Consider the following 22064-nt stretch of genomic DNA (forward strand, 5'->3'; position numbering starts at 1 on the left):
GCCTTGAAAACATTGGTCCTATTTTTAAACCTTGACAAGCAGGACAGCTGCAGAAGTGGCTAATTCACACCCAACACAGAGACTTTGTTATTCACAAAGTGCCAGCCACTAGGAAAGGGCAATCAGATATATGCCTCTGGGAAGGAGACTTTACAAATGCATAGATGCAGAGCCACTGATGTTTATTGCAGGGGTGGGGGTGGGGGGGAATCAATGGTGTTTTGTGGTTTAGTTGAGACCAGGGGCTGGCCTACTCTCTTGCTAATTGTGTTTTAATTTATTGGGCATGTTCTTACAGAAGTGATTAAAAACTTACACGCCTTCTGAAAATTGGTATGAAATAATGCACATCATCATTATAAAAAACCAAGGTCTGTTCATAAATGTAGCCTTTCATTCCCAGAGTCTTCACGCTGCTGATAACTGGCTTTGAAGCAGCACTTCAGCCTTCAGAGATGTCAAGGGCACATCTCAAACTGCCCATAGCTGGCTTGTGCTCTGATCTATCTCGTCCTGTGAAGTCTTAACAGAGGGGTTTATTTAGGAAACCTGAATAAAGAAATAATGTCATTGGCAATTAGGAGAAGCAGATTAGCTTCCCATGAATGAATTTTGGATCACAGCAACATTTCACATATTTTATAAGCTGGTAACTCAATTCCCCAGCCAATGTAAGCAAGTGAAGCTTTGCCTGGAGTGCAAATAAACACACAAAACCACTTTTTTCAGTCTTATCCTTCTGCTTTGTGTTGTTGCGTGTTTAGACCTTTAAACCTCCCCCTTAAATAAATTCACACAAGACTCAAATTTTGGTTTGGTTTTTGGCAGAATTTAGGCCACAACTTTATTGATTACAGCAAGTGAGTGGTTGCATCGGCTCTGGTTCGACTAGTTCCCTGCACCGTTGCAGGCAGCGCTGACCCAGGGCACTACCATAGGTCAGCCTAGGGTGAACACCTGAAATGGCGGAAAACCGGGGACATGCTATGTCCACCACCCAGATGTCCCCCTGGACTCAGGCACGGGCACAACCCCTCGTAGGGTTGACCAAACCATTGAGTCCCTGGATTCCTTTAACGGTATACCCCTTCACATAGGGATGGCGAGAGCGTTTCCCCATCCCTATCACCTGAACCAGAGCCTATCCGCCACATGAGCCCCGCGCTCACCGCCAACCACTCACACCTGTAACCAATCCCTTAACCCCACTGACACAGAGGTTAGCCACAAATAATTCCCAGTCACAGACAGATGAACCCCCATCAAACCTGCAAAGGGACGCATTGCAATAGGTAATGCCCGGGTGACGGATCACCATCCTGCCCAAGGCAAGAACTTTCTTGGCCACTGCGCTCTGGATGTGCCTCCTGGCCCTCTTGGTGGCAGCTGGGCAACGACTTCCTCTGCATTCGTGTTGTGGCAGCAGTTGCGACCAGAATGTTTTGAGTCCAGGAAGAGCTGCCTTCAACTCTTCCAAGTTGAAGGAATGAACAAAGTACCTAGGAATGAACAAAACAATGTTAGCAACTGCACCTCAGCACCGTTTCTGAACATAACCTTTGCATGCTTCGGATTTCCAATGGCCCAAATCCTTAATCCTGTCAACAGACAGACCCCAATGTGCAGCGATGGTAGCTGCCCCAATGCGGAACGAATGAGGTGTGAACTCACTGGCTGACAGACCACAAGCTATGATTGCTTTATGCATTACAGCAGCAAATTGATGCCTCTTTAACAAGGACCCATCCTCATGAACCAGGAAGGGGCCATCCCCAGGTGGGCAAAGTACTAAATATTTCCTGGCATCCTTAACTGGACAAGGGCCGGGCTTGCCAGTAGCAGGCAGCTTCATCAAGGCGCCTCTGCCCAACTGGTCCGTTTTGGAATTGTGAATAGTGAGCACCAGCTCAGCATCAGATAGCTGAACTTCCTGTAACAATAAGCCCCTAGAAACCTTGCCCTGTGCTGACTCCAGCACCACTTCACCCCCACGCAGTGCACCAAAGAAAGCAATTGAGAACGCTGATGAAAAGAGTCTTGCCTCATAAGTAGACCAGCAAATAAGCCTCAGCTTGCTACGCATAGCGCATAAAAGGTCAAAAGTGACCGGCCTCCTACCTGGAGCCCTGGGTGGATGCAATCTGACCCAACCCTCTAGAGCCTTACACACAATGAATTTCACGCAAGGATCTCTAGAATAAAGGGACTTAGAGAAGAAGAAAATGGCAGATGACTGAATTTGAATGGACTTTACAGCACGACCCATAAAATGCAAGTGTGCCAAATACTGCAACACCTGCTGTGTGGATGGATACTCAGTAGAAAGGCTGGTCGTGAGCTGCGCCCTGAAGGCTAAAAAGTCCATCCAGGCCTTCTTATAAGACTTTAAGGTGGAAGGACAAATAGATGCTACTACTCCCTGTAAAACTAGCTGATGCCAAGGTTCCAAAGTTGGGCTGGGAAATGTTCTGGAAGTTGCTGAGCATCTGGAGCCAGGGATCTGAAGTGCTCCATCTGAAAATGGGATAGGGCACCAGCGATGTCGTTATTAGTGCCAGGAATAAAACGGGCAGAAAAAACAATGTTAAATCTGAGGCACCACAGCACAAACATGCGCAACAGGGCAGAGACTCTACTGGAGCGGGATGACTACTTTGTCAAAGCGCTCACCACAGCCTGGTTATCAGACCAAAAACAGACCTGCCGGTCCTTGAACTCCTTGGCCCAGATGTGCACTACTGCTACTACAATGGGGGGAAACCTCAAGAAAGGTTAAATCATGGGTAATGGCTATATCCCGCCAATGCTCAGGCCACCTCTGAGTGCACCAGCCGCCACGGAAGTAAAGCCCCAAACCCAAAGAACCAGCAGCGTCTGAATGGACCTGGAAATCGAAATGCAGATTCAAAGTATCCTGCCATAAGGATATGCCATTGAACTCCCTCAGGAATTCGAGCCACATTTTGAGGTCTGCCCTGATCTCACTAGGCAAACGCACCCGATGATGGGGTGAACGCAGGCCTGATGAAAGCCTGGCCAGGCGTGCACAAAAGGGGTGACCAGGAGCTACTACTCTGCAAGCGAAATTCAAATGACCCAAAAAGCACTGGATGTGCCTCAATGTAATCTTATCTTGTGGCAGAAACTGCATAATTAATTCATGCAAAGCCACCAATTTTAATTCGGGCAAAGCGGAAGTCTGCACCACCGTATCCAGCTGAATTCCTAAGTAGGATAACTTTGTGGCTGGGCCTTCGGTTTTATCAGCCGCCAAAAGAACACCTAACTCTATCGTTAGGTCACTAAATGCCTGCAATAACAGCAAGCATTCATCTGAATCGGCTGCAGAAGCTAGTAAAAAGTCATCGAGGTAATGGGTCATGCCCCTGAAACCTGTTTTAGTATGCCAGGCCCAATCCAAGAACGTACTAAAAGCTTCAAATGCTGCACAGGATATAGAACATCCCATAGGCATTGCCTTATCCACATAATAAGCTCCATCAAACTGGAACCCAAGCAACTTAAAATCATGTGGATGCACAGGAAGTAGGCAGAAGGCAGCTTCCACATCACATTTTGCTAAAAGAGCACCTTTCCCCAAACTCCTAATTAACTTGACCACCTGGTCAAAGGTGGCGTATTTAAAGGAGGATAGCTCAGCAGGGATAGCATCATGAACTGATGAACCCTGAGGGTAAGATAAATTGTGGATTAGGCGAAATTCGCCAGGGGCCTTTTAAAGCAGAAACTCCCAAAGGGGAAAGGTGCAGATCAGGGTACGGAAGGCTGTCAAATGGGCCAGCAATTCTACCCAATGCCAATTCCTTCCTGATTTTATGTCTTGCCACCTCAGGCATTTCTCTTACTGATTTCTGATTTTCCAGTTTCAAAGCCCTGGGCGGAACGCCACTGGGATGCGAAAGCCTTCGGAAAATCCAAGCCACAAATATGAAGCAGCAGCCGGGTCAGGGTACCTGTTAAGCCACACCCTTAAGGCAGGCAACTTAATAGGAGTCCTTGCTAAGGTCGATAAGACCTCACTTAACATCTCAGGTTGTTTGAGGAGAGGCTGCCTTCTGGTCCTATGAATAGTCCTATGCCTTCTGTGTCCTATTAATAATACAAATAGATAAATAATATCCCTTGAAGCACCCATGTTAAATCTACCCTATTTTGGATACACATTTACCTGCAGTGCAGTGTACAGGGATCGGTCATCATTTTTGCCCTTGGAGTCTAGCAAGCAAAGAACTAGATTGGTTAACTAAAATGACAGCATAATTCATCAAGATTTCAGTAGTCGGCCAGACCAAAGAACTCAAACCAAAACTGCATCCAGCGAGTAGCTAAATGCAAATATATACAAACAGTATATTTCCCCCCACATTTTTCTGTAATCTTGCTAGAGTGATTTCCAAAATTGAGCCTAGGTTTTCATTGTGGTTTTTTTTTTTGGCAGTCACTTCAAATCCCTCTGCAACAGTGCTACCTCCCAAATTATTGTCCATGTGTTTTCCACTCGGTGGCAAAGTCTGAGAAAGATGCACATTAATTCATAATTAAATAACGCAGCTAGCCTTTTAACAGGCAAACTGAACAGTCGGTGTAAGCAATCATTGCATTTGTATATTGTCCTGGAAGCTGATACAAAATGCAGCGGCTCAACTGTGTCTTTCTTTTCTTTTTTTCTATTTTGGAGCAAACCACTGCTCCCATGTCACAACACTCCTGAAATAATTGCACTGGCTACCAATTAGCTAGCTAAGATTAAGGACCTGGTGTAAAAAGCTCTATATTGCTGTAAATGGCTATTGTATTGTTTAATTATGTTGTCCTTGTATTCCAAACTCTCTATGCTGCTTTTAATTATCATAATCATGATATACTATTGGTAATTCCACTGGATTGAGCTTAGTTTATTCATATGACCAATGTTACACGCTTATGACAAGAACAACTAAAGCTTCTTATACCATGTCTGTTCATCTGTCGCTTGTTGATTGCATTTCTATCACACTTTATAAGTTCCCAAAACACCTTGCAGTAATACCTCATATAGTCTGGTACCTTTTTCTTTTAATTAATTTTTCATTAGCAGATTTAACAATGGTGAAAAGAAAATGAAAACAAAAACAAAAACAAAGGAGAGGGAATAAATAAATAATGTCATCAGCTCAAATTAAGGATACCAGAACTTTCATCTTAAATTAAACCTGTAAGTTGATACAAGCCTCCCAGATGTCCACATCGGTATCCACCTGAGATTGACATTCATAGGAAATATATTCTAATGTAGCAAGGACAATGAGATCCTCAGACCATTGCGTAACAGATGGTGGGGTGCTTATCTTTCCATGTTCAGAGTTAGGGTTGCCATATGTCCAGGAAAACCCAGACATGTCCTCTTTTGGGGGGCCAACAAGCCCATCCGGGCAGATTTTTACATCCCCCCCCAAAGGCCAAGGGACTGGTTTAGTACTGAGGCTTAATCCAAGGAAACATCAGAATGGAAAGGGAGGTTTTTTATTAACAATAAATAGGGTAGAGTAGCCGGGGTGGAACTTCATGCTCCGCCACTGGGGGCGGAGAGCAGGCACGTTGCCCCCAGGGATCTGGCGTGTGTTCTGGGGGCAGGGCGTGGTGCATGTTTTTGGGGTGTGACATGCATTTTGGGGACGGGGTGTTCGCATGCAGGGGCAGGGCCTGCGATTTGGGGGCGGGGGGGCGCCACGCATAGGGCGGGGCGCACATTTGGGGCGGGGCGGGCAGCCGCGATGGCACCCCTGGGATCACGCTGCCCAGGGCGCCCCGCCTCCACCGCCCCTATCTTCCTACGCCCCTGAGAGTAGCAGCATAGAATGGAACCTGTTTACCAATAGGAGAACAGAACAGGAAAATATGGTTAAGGATACAAGCTAACCCAGTATAATACATTGCTAACCATTAAAGACCTTACAAAAGGAACCAGTGAGGAAGGTATGGAACAAAAAGTGAATATGGATCACTTTGTGGCTCAGCAACCAGGGTGGGTCTTCAACAACTAGTCATTCTAGGCTGTAACTTTCCAGATCAGAGAGTCTATGAGTGTACATGTGACTACAAAGCTGTGGAATTTTCCCAACTAGCTAACTGGCCACCTTCAGCCAAGACAAAAACAACACACAGGTGCAAGCCATGAGAGCATTTGGCAATTAACCAAGCAAGAAACAGCTTCCTCATGAGCTCAGCTCTTTACCCAGAAGTCTAAGCTCCCATCAGAACCATCCTTGGAGGGCAAGGCCTAGCAGAAGAACTAGGCTGCTTGACAATTGCCATCTCAAAAGCCAACACCACAGGTAACGGGGCTTGATTCCATCTTTGCACCTCCTAGTTTACAGAGGACAGTCCTCTTTTCCATGGGCTGTCCAGACCATAGCTGCCAAGTTTTCCCTTTTCTTGCGAGGAAGCCTATTCAGCATAAGGGAAAATCCCTTAAAAAAAGGGATAACTTGGCAGCTATGGTCCAGACTGAGTCTGATTTAATGATAAAAGACCATTAGGAAGGGAGAGCAGGATGGGCGTTGAACTTGCCTACTGGCAGTTAGCAACTGGAAAGCAAGACAGTGCAGGCAAGCAAGCAGGTCACTTTCCCCCACTATAATGAGATGCATTCTATTTTTATTTAAATTACCATGATTATTTCTCAATGTGCATTTAAATTAGCATCTACAAATTTTGAACAAACCTCAGGCCTCCTATGCGTGTCTGATGCATTTCTGCTGCAGTAGCAATATGTCAGCGGCCACTCCAACCTCTGCAATTTGAGCACTGATGGTGCAGGCCTGATTGATGCAAAATGAAGGTTCTGTGGAGATACTGTATTTAAAATGCAGGGATATCCAGAACATTTGATTTACCAGGCCATTTTATGCATGTCTTGGTAGAAGTCTCCTTGAGTTCAATGACACTTATCCCCACTAAAGCACACATAGGACTGCAGTCTCAGCCCATCATTCTGGGTCTCTTATTCAAATATAATTTCCCATGAATGGTTTATGCACGCAATTTGCTCTCTGGTTCCCTCCCCCTTCCCTTGCATTCATTATGAAACAGATGGGGGGATTTTACCATATTTAACTCCCATCGACTTTCTCCCTCCCCCCTATTTTCAGTTTCTGAGCGATAGCAGGTAAATATGAAAATGGTATAAAACTGGATCGTTTTCGGAGGGTTGTTTGTGTTTTTTGCTGCATGGTCCTCAAGTGGCCAACTCGGCAACTAATCACCATTCAAGCTTCTGGTGTGTCGCCTGCTGTGTAAGAGGAATTCAGCGGACGTGAGATTCATTCATTCATTCATTCATTCATTGAAGCCGGGGTGTGGGGGAGTGGATCTTAAAGGGAGAGGAGGCGAGAAAGCGAAGCTGTGGAATTGCGGACAGAGCGAATGAAGACATTTAAGCGAGGGTGCCGGGCGAGAAAAAAGACCATTTGGAGAAGGCAGTTAAAAGTATGCTCCATTGACAACTGCGCGCAGGGAAGAGTTAACCGCATCCCCTGGTTAAGTTTACATGTAAATAGAGAGCAGCTGCTCCGCTCCGGCTCCGGCTGGCCCACTCGGGCCTTTGATTGGCTGCCAATGACATCACTCCCTCCGCTACTTCTGACACAGGACCCGAAGCAGCGGCGGGCGAGCCATCCCTTAAGAGTTGAGTGGCCGGCCCCTGGCTCCTCCCCCTTGCCCACCCGCCGCCAATCCCGGGCATCCCCGCGAGGAGGGGCTCGAGCAGCTCCTCCCGGAGAGCCCCTATTGGGGGAGCTCGCTGTCTATCCCTCCCCCGGCCACGCCCTTTTCGAACCTTACATTTACTGTGTAGCAAAAGAGAAAGTAAGTATGTTGCTGGTGGAGATCAATGAAGCCGAGTGAATGGGGGCTTAATGCGTAAATCGATAGCCAAGACGAGCGCCGGGTGCTGAAGGGAAATATTTCTTTATGAAGTAAGTGGGAGACTTGGGTTCCTTACGAGAGGAGCGGTTGTGGTGCGTAGGTCGACCGCGTAGCGTCTCCTAGAATAAATCTGCCCTATCTTGGGGAAGAGAGAGATGCCTGCTTGGAAACAAACTGGGAAAAGCGAAAAAATGTTGGGGAGCAATGGGAAATAAGGTACTAGCAATGTTATCTGTCCCCGCGCCGGTCCGCGCTTGGAGCCCGCCGACTTGCGTGCGTTTCACCGACTAGATTGTAATAAACGGAGGCTTTTCTCGTCCGGGATTGCTGCAGTATCTAGGGGGGTAGGGGGGGATCGGAGTGCAGAAGAGGGCCGGAGCAACATCTCTTGTAGTGCTTCTCTTCCTCCTCCCTCCTTTTTACGCCTGTTCTGTAAAACGCCTTCTCCCCCCCCCCCTCCGTGAGGTCCTGAACCAGCTCTGGATCGGTGAGAGTGAAAAGGTGCCTCATTTTGGCTGGGCTCTTTTAACTCCCAAGTCTGACTTCATGGCTTGGCTGGAAATATATTACCTCTGCTGCAGAGATGCAGAGCTCCCCAAATATCTTTGCCATCCTAAGGCAAACAGGGTCCCCTTAGCCGGTCTCCAAACACTTTATTAGTATTTTTTTTTAATCCAAACATTAAAAAAACAAACTCAAACATAACGTTACTGGTCTCGCACGTGATTTGGTTACTAAACTAACCCCTTGTTTTCTCTTTTTGTAAAAGAGAAAAACGGTACTATTTCCCTTCTCCCGACCTTTGCTTCTCTTATTTCTCAGGAATGCATGGCGTTGTTTTGTTTTTCTCTGTACATTTATTTGTTGTTCTTCACAAATAGAAGATGGGGAAAGGAAACTTGTTTTCTGTATTTTACATTTTCTCTCCCTTTATTTAATTCATTTTTTTCTTTTTCCCCATAGTTAATAAGTGGTATTTCCTCTGATCACAATTTAAACCCATTCTGCAAATACTTCTCTCTCTCTCTTTCTCCATTCCTCCTCAGGAGGAGATATATGGGTTTTTATGTTTTCTGGGTCCTTATCCTAGGATAGTGATCCATCCTAATGGAGTGTGTGTGTATTGGGGTTTTGAGGGGGTGGGACATACCTTAGTTAGATTATAGAAACAGATAGTAGAATGTAGGGAAGGGAATTCACGTTTTTGAAAAGTATTCTTGAATTGGGTTAATTTGTGTAGGTTGTTCTTCTTTGACTGGAGGCACCACACATTTCCACACAACTGTCCTTAATTTTGTGTCATCTTGTACTTCGTCCAGTTTAAGCAAGCTTAGTAAAAAAAATGAAATAAAATCCCTTTTTGAGTAAAATGGGAGTTCTTGATAAGTATGCTTATGCTTTCAGCCTTAAAAGATACTGAGAGGGTGATGTAATAACTTTTTTTTTTTTAAAAAAAGTGAGTGTCATTTGACTGACCTCAATTGGACTCTGCCAAATGTCAACGTAATTGGTCATTAAATGAATGCTATAAAACCAATATATATTATGAACTTGCATGGGGTTGGGAGTTGCAGGGAACTCTGATATTAGGACAGTGGATCATCTCAGTCTTCCAGCAGGAAGGTTGGAACCTGAATTCTTTGATATTCCAGGTCCGTCATTTTATGAAGAGTGTGTTAGTATCTGAATAAAGGGCAGTTCCAGAATAGCAGTTCTGCTCATAAGGGATGCATGGCGGCCTCTGTTTCTTATCTCTCATTTCTTTTCAGTATGTGTTCAGATTACTGGTGAACTTCTCTCCCCCCCCCTTTTGGTGGATTTTTACAGGAAGCCAACAGTATTGAAAACTGTGTGCTAGGAGGGAGTTAGACCATCACCTCAGGCCAGATCTGGCTTCTCTACATTATTGATAATTGTTAACATCACACTGGTTGCTTCTGTCTATTTTTAATTTGCAGCAGGCAGGATGAAGTAAGGGCAGGTCCTTTTCCACAATGAGCTTCCTTCCCTTGGAGCAAGAAAGCATTGGGTACATGATAGTAGCTGCTCTGCAAATACCTTTTGGTGTTTGGCCTATGTAATGTGGACTATTTAGGTTAGTCTTCATCAGGCCTGAACATTCTCAAAACATAGATAAAACATCAACATTCTGCACCAAGTTAACCTAATTTATGCAGCAGCAGCAGAAAATTATTCAATGTGCATATCAATTAAAATTTGCATAAATTATGCCAATCTCCCGTTTTTTCCATTATTTATTATATAATCTTTTACCACTTTCCCAAATCCCTCCCTCCCTTCTACACAGGGTGCAGAAGCCCTCTATTCTCTGGGAGGCTTATTTAGCAACTTCTCTGATTTCTCATACTGACCACTTATAGCCCTTAATAGAGTTTTTATCAATCATAAGGACTATAAAGTAGCTTTTTAAGGTAAGTGCAGGCCGAGATGCTGAAGCTGTTAGTGACCAGCAAGCATTTATTGTGCACCTCCACAACTGCAGCAGACTCACAATCCTGGGTTGGAGGCAGCCAATGTGTGGAAGTTTCTGCCATGGCAAAAAAATGGTTGGGATGGATATTTTCCCAACTTCTTACAGTTTTATGATTCCATGTTTGGTGGCTGTGTGCCTTTTAGAATGGCTCTCCTCCATTCTATGAAAAACAAAGCATTTGATCAACAATATTTAGAGCATTGCTATCCAGGAATAATGATGGAACGCTTGTGTGTTGCGAGATACTTTATTATTGTTATTTTATTTCCCTCCCCCTTTTAACAGAGAGCTTGAGTTCCTTTTGACTTGCCATTCTCAGCTTCCTCATGCCTCCATCTCCACTAGACGACAGGGTAGTAGTGGCACTCTCCAGGCCCGTCCGACCTCAGGATCTCAACCTTTGCTTAGATTCCAGCTATCTGGATTCTGCCTCTTCTGCCAGCGAGAGCCACGTGAGTCTCATCAGCACAGCTGTTGTGTCCCTCAAGGCTGCGAATCTGACGTATATGCCCTCATCCAACGGCTCTGCTCGCTCCTTGAGTTGTGGATGCAGCAGTGCCAGTTGCTGCACTGTGGCAACATACGACAAAGACAATCAGGCCCAGACTCAAGCCAGCACCAGCAGCACTTCTGCCAACGTAGGAACCTCGACCACGTGCCCTGCTAACCAAATGGTCAACAACAATGAGAACTCTGGCCCGTTGAGTCCCTCCAGCGGTGTGGGGAGCCCGCTCTCAGGCCCAACCAAGCCGTTGCCTAGTGTCAAAATCATCTATCCCAATGAACTGGCAAAGAAGATGACCAAATGCAGCAAGAGCCACCAAGGGCCGGTCATCATCGATTGCCGGCCCTTCATGGAATACAACAAGAGCCACATCCAAGGAGCTGTCCACATCAATTGCTCTGACAAGATCAGCCGGCGAAGACTTCAGCAAGGCAAGATTACCGTCTTGGACTTGATCTCTTGCCGGGAAGGCAAGGACTCCTTCAAGAGGATCTTTTCCAAAGAAATAGTTGTTTATGACGAGAATACCAATGAGCCAAGCAGAGTCATACCTTCGCAGCCATTGCACATAGTGCTGGAGTCTCTCAGGCGAGAAGGCAAGGAGCCACTGGTTCTCAAAGGTATTTATGACCCATATTCTGCTGCCTTTCTTCTCTCCTTTTCTAGGGATGGAGCGATTTGCCATGCCATTGGGAAGGCAAAGCTTTGTATGTTCTTGTGGAGATAGTTCAGGATCTCTTGATGCAGGAGGACTTAAAAAAGGAAGGATGTGGTCATGGTACCTTTTCCCGTTTCTTAATATGGTTGTGAGGTTAAGGTTAATCTAAAGGCTAACGGACAGAGTGCCTTTCCTTGGGATTAATGCTCACAATGTGGTATGCACACTTCTAGGTTTTACAGGATTCATCCTGGGCTTGATATTTTTCTTAATAGAGATTGGAGAGGCATTTGGTTAAGCCTGTTGCATATTTTCTTTCAGTCTTAATGGTGGTAACTGTTAGAACCATGCCTCCTTCAAAAGCTGATGGGTTATGCGGAGGCACATTAGCCTACTGAAGCAAATGAGGACATCCTTTTTGGAAATGAGAAAAAAAACCCTAAAGAATCAGCAACTGTCCTTGGCACTTAAACTCTCAGGTCCCTTGCAAAAAAAAAAAAACAAAACACCATGTTAACTTTCATGTTAGCAAAGCTGGATATGAATGTTGGGAAATGTTCTAGGTCCAGAATAATTAGAAGGCAAATTAGGTAGCATCAACGAATCTAGGGGCAGGAGTAGAGCTTGACCTTGACAAGAACTACATTGAAGACTGATGAGTCTCTTTTGAGCCACTTCACAGCATGAGCTCAAAGAGGAAAAAGGGCAAGTGACTGAAACTTCCTGCTTCCTTGTTTCCTTTTGAACATGGAAGTGGAAAACTCTGAAATCTATGGGGCCCAGGCAGCTTATGGAGCGCATGGGTCTTGAAGCCAGTAAGATGAGTTCTGCTCACTGTGCTGTGGAGGTAGTGCAAGTCAACTACAGTTCCTTTCCTTTGCCTTTTTCTAGTAACATATGAAATAGTCAGAGTGACTTTGAAATGAAATGGTGGAATAGAGTTCCTAAAAGGTAATATAGTCTTATGTAAATGATTATTGATCTTATCGGCCCAGCAACCTGAACACATTTACATGGCTATGAAGCTTCATTAATGCAATGGAATTGTGAGTGTGTGTTTAGGATTGTCTGTCCGTGGGCTTAGCTTTGTGTTGGAGAACACTGGTAACTACTACAAAAACTGTTACCAGTAATTAAAGTAATTGTGTGCCTTTTTTGGTTCATGTATTAACTAGAACTAATTAGCATCCATGTTTTACTTTAGTGAGCCATGAAGGTTAGCTATGACTTTGCGTGGGCATACAGCAACCGAGAACTGCATTAATCTATTGACAGAATATGGTTTTAGACAAATGTCATGCAATAAAACAAGGTCATTGTGATTGAGAAACTTAACCACTAGAACGTCATTTGCAGGAATAGGTGCAATCATAAATCCAGTGGCAAGAGTTATGGTCACCAGTGTGGCACTTGTGGGGAGCCTTTGAGGACATCTCCTGTTGCCTCTGAGCCCCTCCTCGCTGACCCCTTTGTAATGAGTTGGTGAGGGCAGGGTACCTTTATCTTTCCTTTGAAAAGTGCATAGAACTGAAGGAGGAAGTTTAAAGAGGAAATGTTCTGTACTTCCTCTTTCAGAACAGTATGCTTTTCAAGACTCAGATTGTTACATGAGCAGCTGAAAAGAAAGTATAGTGAGTAAGGGGGTAGACAGGATAGCGGGAAGAAGAAGGTGCCACAAGATTTGGAAGACAGACTGGAGAGTGAGTGAGAGAGAGAGAGAGAGAGAGAGAGAGAGAGAGAGAGAGAGAGAGAGAGAGAGAGAGAGAAGGTTGCAGTGGGGCCCATGCACAATACCACCACATGATCCTCATGAAATTGTATCATTTGTAAAGGGTTCCTCCCTGCATCAGATCATATCTGTCTTTGACTGAAGGTAAAAGACTCCATAGTGCCATGTTTATTTTTATGTCTGTTTTAATTGATCTTATCTATTACACATTTTTAATTATGTACACCATACAGACTTTGGTAATTAAGCAGTATATAAGTAGCCTAAATAAATGATGTGAAAACATAGGTTTGAGGCACAGATGGTATGGTGCTCATAATTTTGCAAAGGACCCCCTCAAAGCTAGAACCAAACCATAGGTCACATCTGTGTCCACAGATGTGTTCTGTGATTTGGTGGTTTTGTTATCATCCTGTGTACAAATCATGATCTGTGCCTTGGGTCAAATTGTTTGTGGTACTGGCAAACACCTAAGCAATTTTTTGTACAGAGCAGTCTAAAAGTGTAAGCTTTAATTTGGTGATGTTTCGGGGGACCTGCCATAAATTCATGCAAATTCTGTAAAATCCATTTTAATTCTACTGGGTCCAGCTTTTACCCAGACCCCATGGGAAAAGCAAATAATCTATATGTGTGGGTTGGCTTTTTTCTCTTTTTGTCAGGGTGGTGGGTGTGACCCAGGGAAAGGGGGGGGGGGAAATCAACCAGAGAGGATAGCTTCCATAGCACACTCTCTCAAAATTCCAGAATATGTCCACAAACCCCCCAAAAGGTTGGCACCTGCTGGACTAGATAACCTGATTCACCCAATGGTCTCAGTGTTCTTTAGGGAGAAGCCAGAGTTTCTTAGCAGAGCACATGTTAGCACTAGGGAGGTCCCAGATCCAACCACTAGCATCTCTTCAGATGAAGCCTGACTGTTGCATTCACTGAAAAGAAGTGGGGTGGCGTTCCGCACCACTTTAAGCGCTAATAAATGGGTGGTGATAAACAGGTGCTTAACAGACAGCTGAATCTCTTGGAGGACATGGTTGAACTTACTGTTAAGTTGTGGTTTGTGTTTGCACACAATGTAGTCTAACAGTCAGCAGTAAATTTGCAAGTAACACCACTCACCTTATGTTCTAAAGACCCGCCAAATTAAGTCCATCACACAGTTATTTTAAATAATATAATAATGATTTTTTTATTTATACCTAGCCCATCTGGCTGGGTTTCCCCAGCCACTCTGGGTGGCTTTTGTTGTTGTTGTTTAGTCGTTTAGTTGTGTCCAACTCTTTGTGACCCCATGGACCAGAGCACGCCAGGCACTCCTGTCTTCCACTGCCTCCCGCAGTTTGGTCAAACTCATGTTGGTAGCTTTGAGAACACTGTCCAACCATCTCGTCCTCTGTTGTCCCCTTCTCCTTGTGCTCTCAATATTTCCTTACAGCACATAAAAAATGTAAAACATTAATCATTAAAAACCTCCCAATACAGGGTTGCTGTCAGATGTCTTCTAAAAGTCAGATAGTTGTTTATTTCCTTGACATCTGATGGGAGGGTGTTACACAGGGTAGATGCCACTGTGAGAAGGCCCTCTGCCTGGTTTCCTGTAACCTCGCTTCTCGCAGTGAGGGAACCGCCAGAAGGCCCTCGGAGCTGGACCTCCATGTCAGGGCTGAACTTTGCCCCCATCATTTCCACCTTGAGTTCCATGACAGAAGAAAGGTGGGGTATAAATGTACAACATGGAGAAGATATATGTGGAATGTGAATTGCAGTGCTAATTGCTGAAACTTATATTAACGCCCTATTTGGACCTCCTGCCCTCGTACAGACCCATGAAATCCTTTGTATCACCTGAGGAAATTCTACTCAAAGTGATGACCTGTTTTTAGGCTATGCTTCTGTTATAATGATACATTGTTTGGTGTTTTTAGACTCTATGCCACTTAGAGGTTTCTGAAACATTAAGTTGTGCACGAGTGTTTTTAAATGGTTAAGGTTAGTTACTCTACAGTCATGCCTTGGGTTGCAATCGCTGTGGGTTGCGTGTTTTTGGGTTATGGACGTGCCGAACCTGGAAGTACTGGAATGGGTTACTTCCAGGTTTCGGCGCTCATGCATGTGCAAAAACACTAAATCGCGTTTTGCGCATGCGCAGAAGCGCTGAATTGAGTCGCAGGTTGCAAACGCTGTGGGTTGTGAATGTGCCTCCTGCATGGATGAGGTTCGGAACCCAAGGTTCCACTGTATTTGTGTATAAAACCAACATGTGAAGAGGGGGACTGAGTAGCCGCACTCTTGAGTAGCTCCTCCTCCTGGTGTCCAAAAATACATTGTGACTGTCTTCAGTGACACGGCTTTGCATCCATATTCCATATGCACAAAGACTTCTATGCACTTCATCTGGAACACGGAGCCACCAGCAGGGTGGGCTACTCTGCACATGTAGACATCTGGAGTGAAGCTACTTGAGATGGTCCCATTTAGATATGTTTTAGATGTGAATACCATCTGAGTAGCACAATAATAACAGTCTATTGTCCTATGTGCACCTTTCAGCTTATGATGAATCACTAAGACTATCTATTGAGAACGGGGATTATAGATAAATAATCCATCTCAAGTTACCGTCTCTCCTAGCAATGTTGAGACTATAGGAATTGTGAAAGGACACACACAGAGACACAAATTCAAAAATCCATGACTTAGTGCACTGCTGGAATTCTGCCTTGACTATTAGAAGATTGGGGTCCAATCGAACAGTGAATATGTGTATATGATGGTTGAAATATGGCATGTAGTCCTTAGGAGTGAAGTCCCCAGAGTTTCAAAGGCTTAGGTCGCCTCTTAGTCCTTGATTGCATCATTTGGGAGGGAAAAGAATCCTCACAATGTCACCCAGCAAACGCTGTTCTTGCCCTGCTCTGAAGCTGGGAGTTTTAAAATTAGCCAAAAGCACTTAGCCGCTTGATCTAAAGAAGCTTTAGAAGAAAAGATTAATTTTTTCCTCCACTTCTGCCAGCTAGGAAAAATTGTGGGTAGAGATCAAGGGATTAATGCTGCAGGGTTTTTTTTGTTTTTTTTTTACTTAAAGGTGGTCAGAAAAAAGAGTGAGCAGGAAAAGGAGTGATGGCCACATCTCCATATGTTCTTTTTAAAGCAGCAGTGCTTAAAGGCGAGGACAACAAACGAAAAGCCCCTTTCTCATCCCTGCCTTGTTTGGAAGTGTGATCTGGACCGAGGAGACATAATAAGGCTCTGCTTCAGCATCTGTGCTTGCAGTGTGGCCAGAGAGGTGTTTGTTATTCAATTTCACTTGTCGGTTGGAATTTTTTCCATCATGCTTCAGTAGCTCTTAATGTCCTGCATGTGATGCAATTTTTGTTTTTAGAGTTTGAACTAAAACTGAAGCTGGGCTCTAAAGCCCCTCTTGCTTTTAATGTTGAGTGAGGCTCTTGCCTTGACTGCGATCCAGTCATAATTTATGGCTTGCCCATCTGATCTTCCCAGTTTATGTTTGTAAACATTGGTTGCTAACTGCCCCATCCAAGTTTGTCCCGCCCCCCCCTCCCCGCACCCACTGATCCAGTGCCATGTTCTCCATGTTTGGTGCTGCCTGTCAAGCAGGCAGCTCTCTGTTGCCATTTCAGTGGTACAGTGTCACACAGAGGAGAAACTGATCAGAGGCCCCTGGCCCCTAGGGATTAAATTACAGGCTTAATTTACAGCTCTGGCTGGTGACCTCGATCAAATATATATTCCTGTTCTAGACGTCTAGTGCTTTTTTTTTTTGCTGGTGCTCTGTGATGTTCAGAAATGTGGCAATACCAATAGAAGGCCAGGCTGTCCTTTTGTTAAAATACAGTTGAAATGTGTCCACCGGAATATAGATTTGAAAACACCAGTTCGGTTTCATTACATTTCTAGCTTGTTCTTCCTGTGTCTCTCTGTATGGCATGTGCTGGCTGATGGGAATTGTATTCCAAGCAATATGCATAGGGCCACTAGGTTAACTACTCTTTCTCTAAGGATCTCAAGTTAGCCAATTCTCTCCCGGGATATGATGATCTAGGTTAGTCTTTGAGGTAGTGGTTGCCTCCTAGAGAGTCCATAATTGAGCTGGGGTTTGAAGCTGGATCTCCTCTTCTTAAATATGAACTGGAGCCTTCGTCCCATGCTTTATACAGTGAGACTTTCTAACAGGGTTTTGAAGGGGGGGAAATACATTAAAGCACTCTGCGAAATTAACAGCTTGTGCATGCGTTATAATGAGTAGATATGAAGTGGCCCTGATTCGAGGGAGTCGTGCTTATGCAAGGGATTTGTGCCTGCAGAGGAGATGATTTTGTTGCTTAAGCTGAGAACCACTGTTTATCCATCACCTCTGCTGGGTGAAATGCAGCACTGCTAATAGGCATCTGCTTTGTGGTTGTATTTATTACCCACCCTTCATGATCGTATGGTGGGTTACAACAATTTAAGAGTCAGAATTAAAAAAACAACAACAGTTAAAACAATGAACAGGGTGGGTCCTCCTGAAACGCATATCTCACACATGTCAAAGGCCAGGATAAAGGGCCATATCTTCACCATCATTCACTGAAAGCCACATACGAGGAAGCCAGACACACCTCTATGGGAAGGGAATTCCACAACTCGGAGATTGCCATAGAGAATGCCACCTCCCACCCCAAACTTTGGAGGGAGGCAGAACTATCAAGAGGATAGGAAGGAGGATTATTTCAGATATTTGGGACCTAAGTCATTTAGGGCTTTGAAAACCTACACAAGCACTTTGAATTGGGCCTAGAAATGAACTGGCAGCCAATGCCGTTACTTTAGAACGGGGATTATGAGACTTCTAAAGGCAGCTCCAGCCAGTAGTCTGGCCACTGCATTTTGGACCAGGTGATGTTTCTGAGTTGTCTTCAAGGGCAGCTCTGCATAAAGTGCATTGCAATAACCCAGTCTGGAAGTTAGCAGAGCGTGGAGCATCATGGCCATGTGTTCCTTGCAGCCGGGCTGCAGTAGGCTTCTTAAGAGTTAAGTGACGTGTTGACCAGTAGGCCACTGCAAGTACCTTGAATGGCTCACTACTGCTTCTTAAAACAGAAATAACAAATCTGTCTTGAGGCTGAACCTTTCCCAACATGGTGCCTTCCAGTTGCTGTTGGACTCCAACTTCATCAGCCCCGGCCAACATGGTCTGTGGTCAAGAACGAGCCGTCTCAAGAACAGTTTCTTCTCAAGAGCAATTTCGGCCTTAAATGGAAAGTCTGGGCTTTGAAGTCATCTTATTTTTACTTGTCATTTTGCATTGCATTGTTTAATTAATGTTTTGTAGTTATTTTAAATTTATGTGGAGTGCCTTATCTGAGTGGATGGAGCAGCCAAGTAATTTCATTGTTCCTGCAGGGGGGCAATGGCAATAAAGATTATCTTATCTTATTTTAGGATGATGGAAGTTGTAGTCCAAAATATCTGTAGGGCACCTGGTGGGCAAAGCTGCTATACTATAATACAATGGCAGTGACCTTGGGACAGATGTTATATATGGACACACTCTTTCCTATCAAATGGATAATTTATGCTGATATTTTCAGGTGAGCCCTCTCTCCCTCCAGTGCACCTGAATTTTCCTTGCTCTGAAATTCTTCATTGTCACGCCTGACACTTATCCTTTCTCCCTTGTTCCAAAGGCCCTGAGACATTAGCTATGGAATGTTTCGTTCGAATCCATGGTTAGTTTTTGTTTCTGACTTGTAAATCACAAGCTTTGATAGAGAGTGACCCCTTCATAACAGAAGAGTGAATGGTGGTTGAGAGTCCCAAGCTAGCCTGCTGCAATTTTAGACGGACTCAGCTGTGCTCCGTGCCGTTCATCCTGCATTTGGCTTCTTAGTTCGATGTGCGCAGTCTTCCTCCTCGGTCCCTTTAAGAAGATACCTATCATGTGACTCTTCTTACCAAAAAGCAGTTTCTCGAGCAGATTCCTTTCTTTGAACGTCATGTTTTTCTTCCTGCAGCTCCTGATACAGAACTGAGAACGGCCTATGGTGCGATATTTGCGAAATGACAACTCTCTTTGAGCAAAGCTTTGCTTTCTTAGCAATTTTTGGAAGGGTTGTCATCCCCAAAGACAAGCAGATGACTCACACTTGGTGTTACTGAGGTGGCTTAGTGAGATTGTACTACTGAGATCATGTTCTACAAACTTTCAGAACTATATTGGCCTAAAAGCAGTTGTTCCTTTAGTCCAATGCAGATGTAATATTTGCTAATCTCTTACCACGGTTACACTCCTCTCTCAGTTGACAAAACTTGCCACACTTCATTTGTCAGCTTTAACTGTGGTTAGTGTTTAACATTTGCATGAGTGCTAATCTGTGACCAATAGGATTTGGAGCTGGCCTTTAATTAGGTTGGGGTAGGACTCTCAGTGGTAGGGCAACTGTTTTACATGCAGAAGGTCCCAAGTTCATTCCCTGGGATCTCCAGGTAGGGCTGGGAATGTCTCCTGTCTGAGAACCTGGAGAATCGCTGCTAGTCAGTGTTGGCAGTACTGAGGTTTGCCAATCAATAGTATAACTTGTATAAAGTAGCTTCCTGGGTTTTGTAAACCCAGATTAAGAGGCATCCCAGTATGTCTTTACAATGGTTAGGGTGGGTGTTAAATTGGGTTAAAAGGAGCAATGAAGGAAATGAGGAATTTGTGCTGGAAAGTGGAAGGGGCAATGGTGGAGGGGTGTTGCAGGATCAGAGCAATGAGAGGCAAATAATTCTGGCTACGGGGTTCTGGAGAATGTTTGCTCGTGCAGTCTTCTGCTCATTTAGAGAAAGAATGGAATTATAGTATTAATGGATTGGAAGGGAGCTGTTTTTATACATGCAGGGACCCTATGCAAGGCCAGCTTCTTAATCTAAGGGTCCAGAATTTCCATAAGGGAGGCTTGCGAATTTCCATAAGGGAGGCACAGCTCGGTCTTTTTGTGAGCGAAAGGAAAGCATAATGGATGAAAAAGTCCTGGAAAGCTCATAAATAATCTACGTTATGCTCTTTCCTAGAAGCTGGCAGGTACAGGTGTTGGCAGACCTTGCTGTGTAACACATTGTACAATTTCAGGGGCCCCTGAATGGATAATATATTAAGTATTCTCTGCACTGTCCCTTTAAATCCAGCCCAGGCAGTGTCTTCCCATTTTCCTAGGAGGCCTGTCTGTAGAACCCTGCCAAGGAGCTATTACTTCCCCTGATAGGCTACTGTTGATCCTTGACTACTAGTGTCTGAATCGAGCAGGCAAGGCTTGACAGTCAGCATGACATGTCAATGGATGTGATGTGGGGGAGAAGCAAAGGTGACCATTGTCTTTTTTCCCCTTTGTCAGATTCTGAGCAGGGCTATGGTAGAGCTCATGCTCTGCATGCAGAAGGTCCCTGGTTCGATTCCAGGCACCTGGGAAGACATTGTCTAAAACCCTGGAGAGCTGACGTCAGTCAGTGGGGACAACACAGGGATTTATGACCTGGGATGTGGATGGTGCTGTGGTCTAAAGCACTGAGCCTCGTGGGCTTGCTGGTCGGAAGGTCGGCAGTTCGAATCCCCACGATGGAGTGAGCTCCCGTTACTGTGTCCCAGCTCCTGCCAACCTAGCAATTTAAAAGCATGCCAGTGCAAGTAGATAAATAGGTACTGCTGCGGCGGGAAGGTAAACAGTGTTTCTGTGCGCTCTGGTTTCCGCCATGGTGTCCCGTTGCACCAGAAGCTGTTCAGTCATGCTAGCCACATGACCCGGAAAGCTGTCTGTGGACAAACACCGGCTTCCTCAGCCTGAAAGCGCGATGAGCCACAACCCCATAGTCACCTTTGACTGGGCTTAACTGTCCAGGGGTCCTTTACCTTCACCTTGTTACCTATAAGGCAACTTTTGAAGTTCCATAGTCCCGTGGTCCCTGCTTATAGGAGCCACATGGCATGAATGCAGTACCTAGTTAAATCATGGAACTTGTCCCACAGTCAACCAACTCATTTCCTGCTTCCAGGCTTCCCATAGACATCTTGGTTGGCCACTGTACGGGCAGGATGCCGGACTAGATGGGACATTGACATGACCCAGCAGGCTTCTGTTAACCTGTTAACCTAACCCTTAATTACCAGGGTTAGGCCGTTATCTGAGCCTACCCTGATGACCCCTTTAAAACTTTTCCACATCTGCCCTGCAGTAAAGCTGTCCATGCTACATGTAAAGATGCTAGAAGGTGACCACGCTACTGTAAGGAGCTCTTTGCAGGACAGTCTTGCTAGTGTCAGCCTGAGTGAGAATCATAGAATTGTAGAGTTGGAAGGGACTGTGAGGGTCATCAAACCCCTGCAATGCAGGAACCCTTTGCCCACCATGGGGCTCGAACCCACAACCCTGAGATTAAGAATCTCTGGTTCTGCCAACTGAGCTATCCAGTCATTTATTTTCTCCACATCCCTAAATTTTAGATTATCTGTAAAATGGGCTAGAACTCCACTCACCTCTTCAGCATGTAATCACTTGGTGAGCTAATTCATAGTTAAAGAGATGCCAATATTTACACAAAGGCATCTTGGGGATGTGTGTGCCATGTTCCTCCCCACAGGAACACTCATCATGCTCTATCGTGCGCTTTCTCATGTCCTGCCAGGACTTTCCATCAAGGTTCTTGTTGGCTGTTCTCTCCAGCTTTTAGGCCTCTGCCAGGTTTGTTCATCTAAATAGCTTTGCCAGGAGCATTCGTT

General features: G+C 44.9%; 1 protein-coding gene across 3 annotated transcripts in view; it reads left to right on the forward strand.

Annotated features, from left to right (window-relative positions):
- Positions 1 to 7814: 7814 nt before the first annotated feature.
- The window catches only part of DUSP10 (dual specificity phosphatase 10), a 42974-nt gene continuing 28724 nt past the window's right edge, over positions 7815 to 22064 (forward strand). Inside the window, exons 1-2 of one of the 3 annotated variants that reach the window (XM_060272984.2) lie at positions 7815 to 7866; positions 10706 to 11545. In XM_060272984.2, the coding sequence (XP_060128967.1) occupies positions 10747 to 11545 (799 nt within the window). In that variant the 5' untranslated portion in view covers positions 7815 to 7866; positions 10706 to 10746. Of the gene's footprint in view, positions 8143 to 10705; positions 11546 to 22064 lie in introns of all 3 variants that reach the window. The other 2 variants (XM_035111387.3, XM_035111388.3) reach the window with 2 other exon arrangements.

Source organism: Zootoca vivipara, chromosome 3 (genome assembly GCF_965207765.1).
Source record: "Zootoca vivipara chromosome 3, rZooViv2.hap1.1, whole genome shotgun sequence".
Classification (NCBI taxonomy): domain Eukaryota; kingdom Metazoa; phylum Chordata; class Lepidosauria; order Squamata; family Lacertidae; genus Zootoca; species Zootoca vivipara.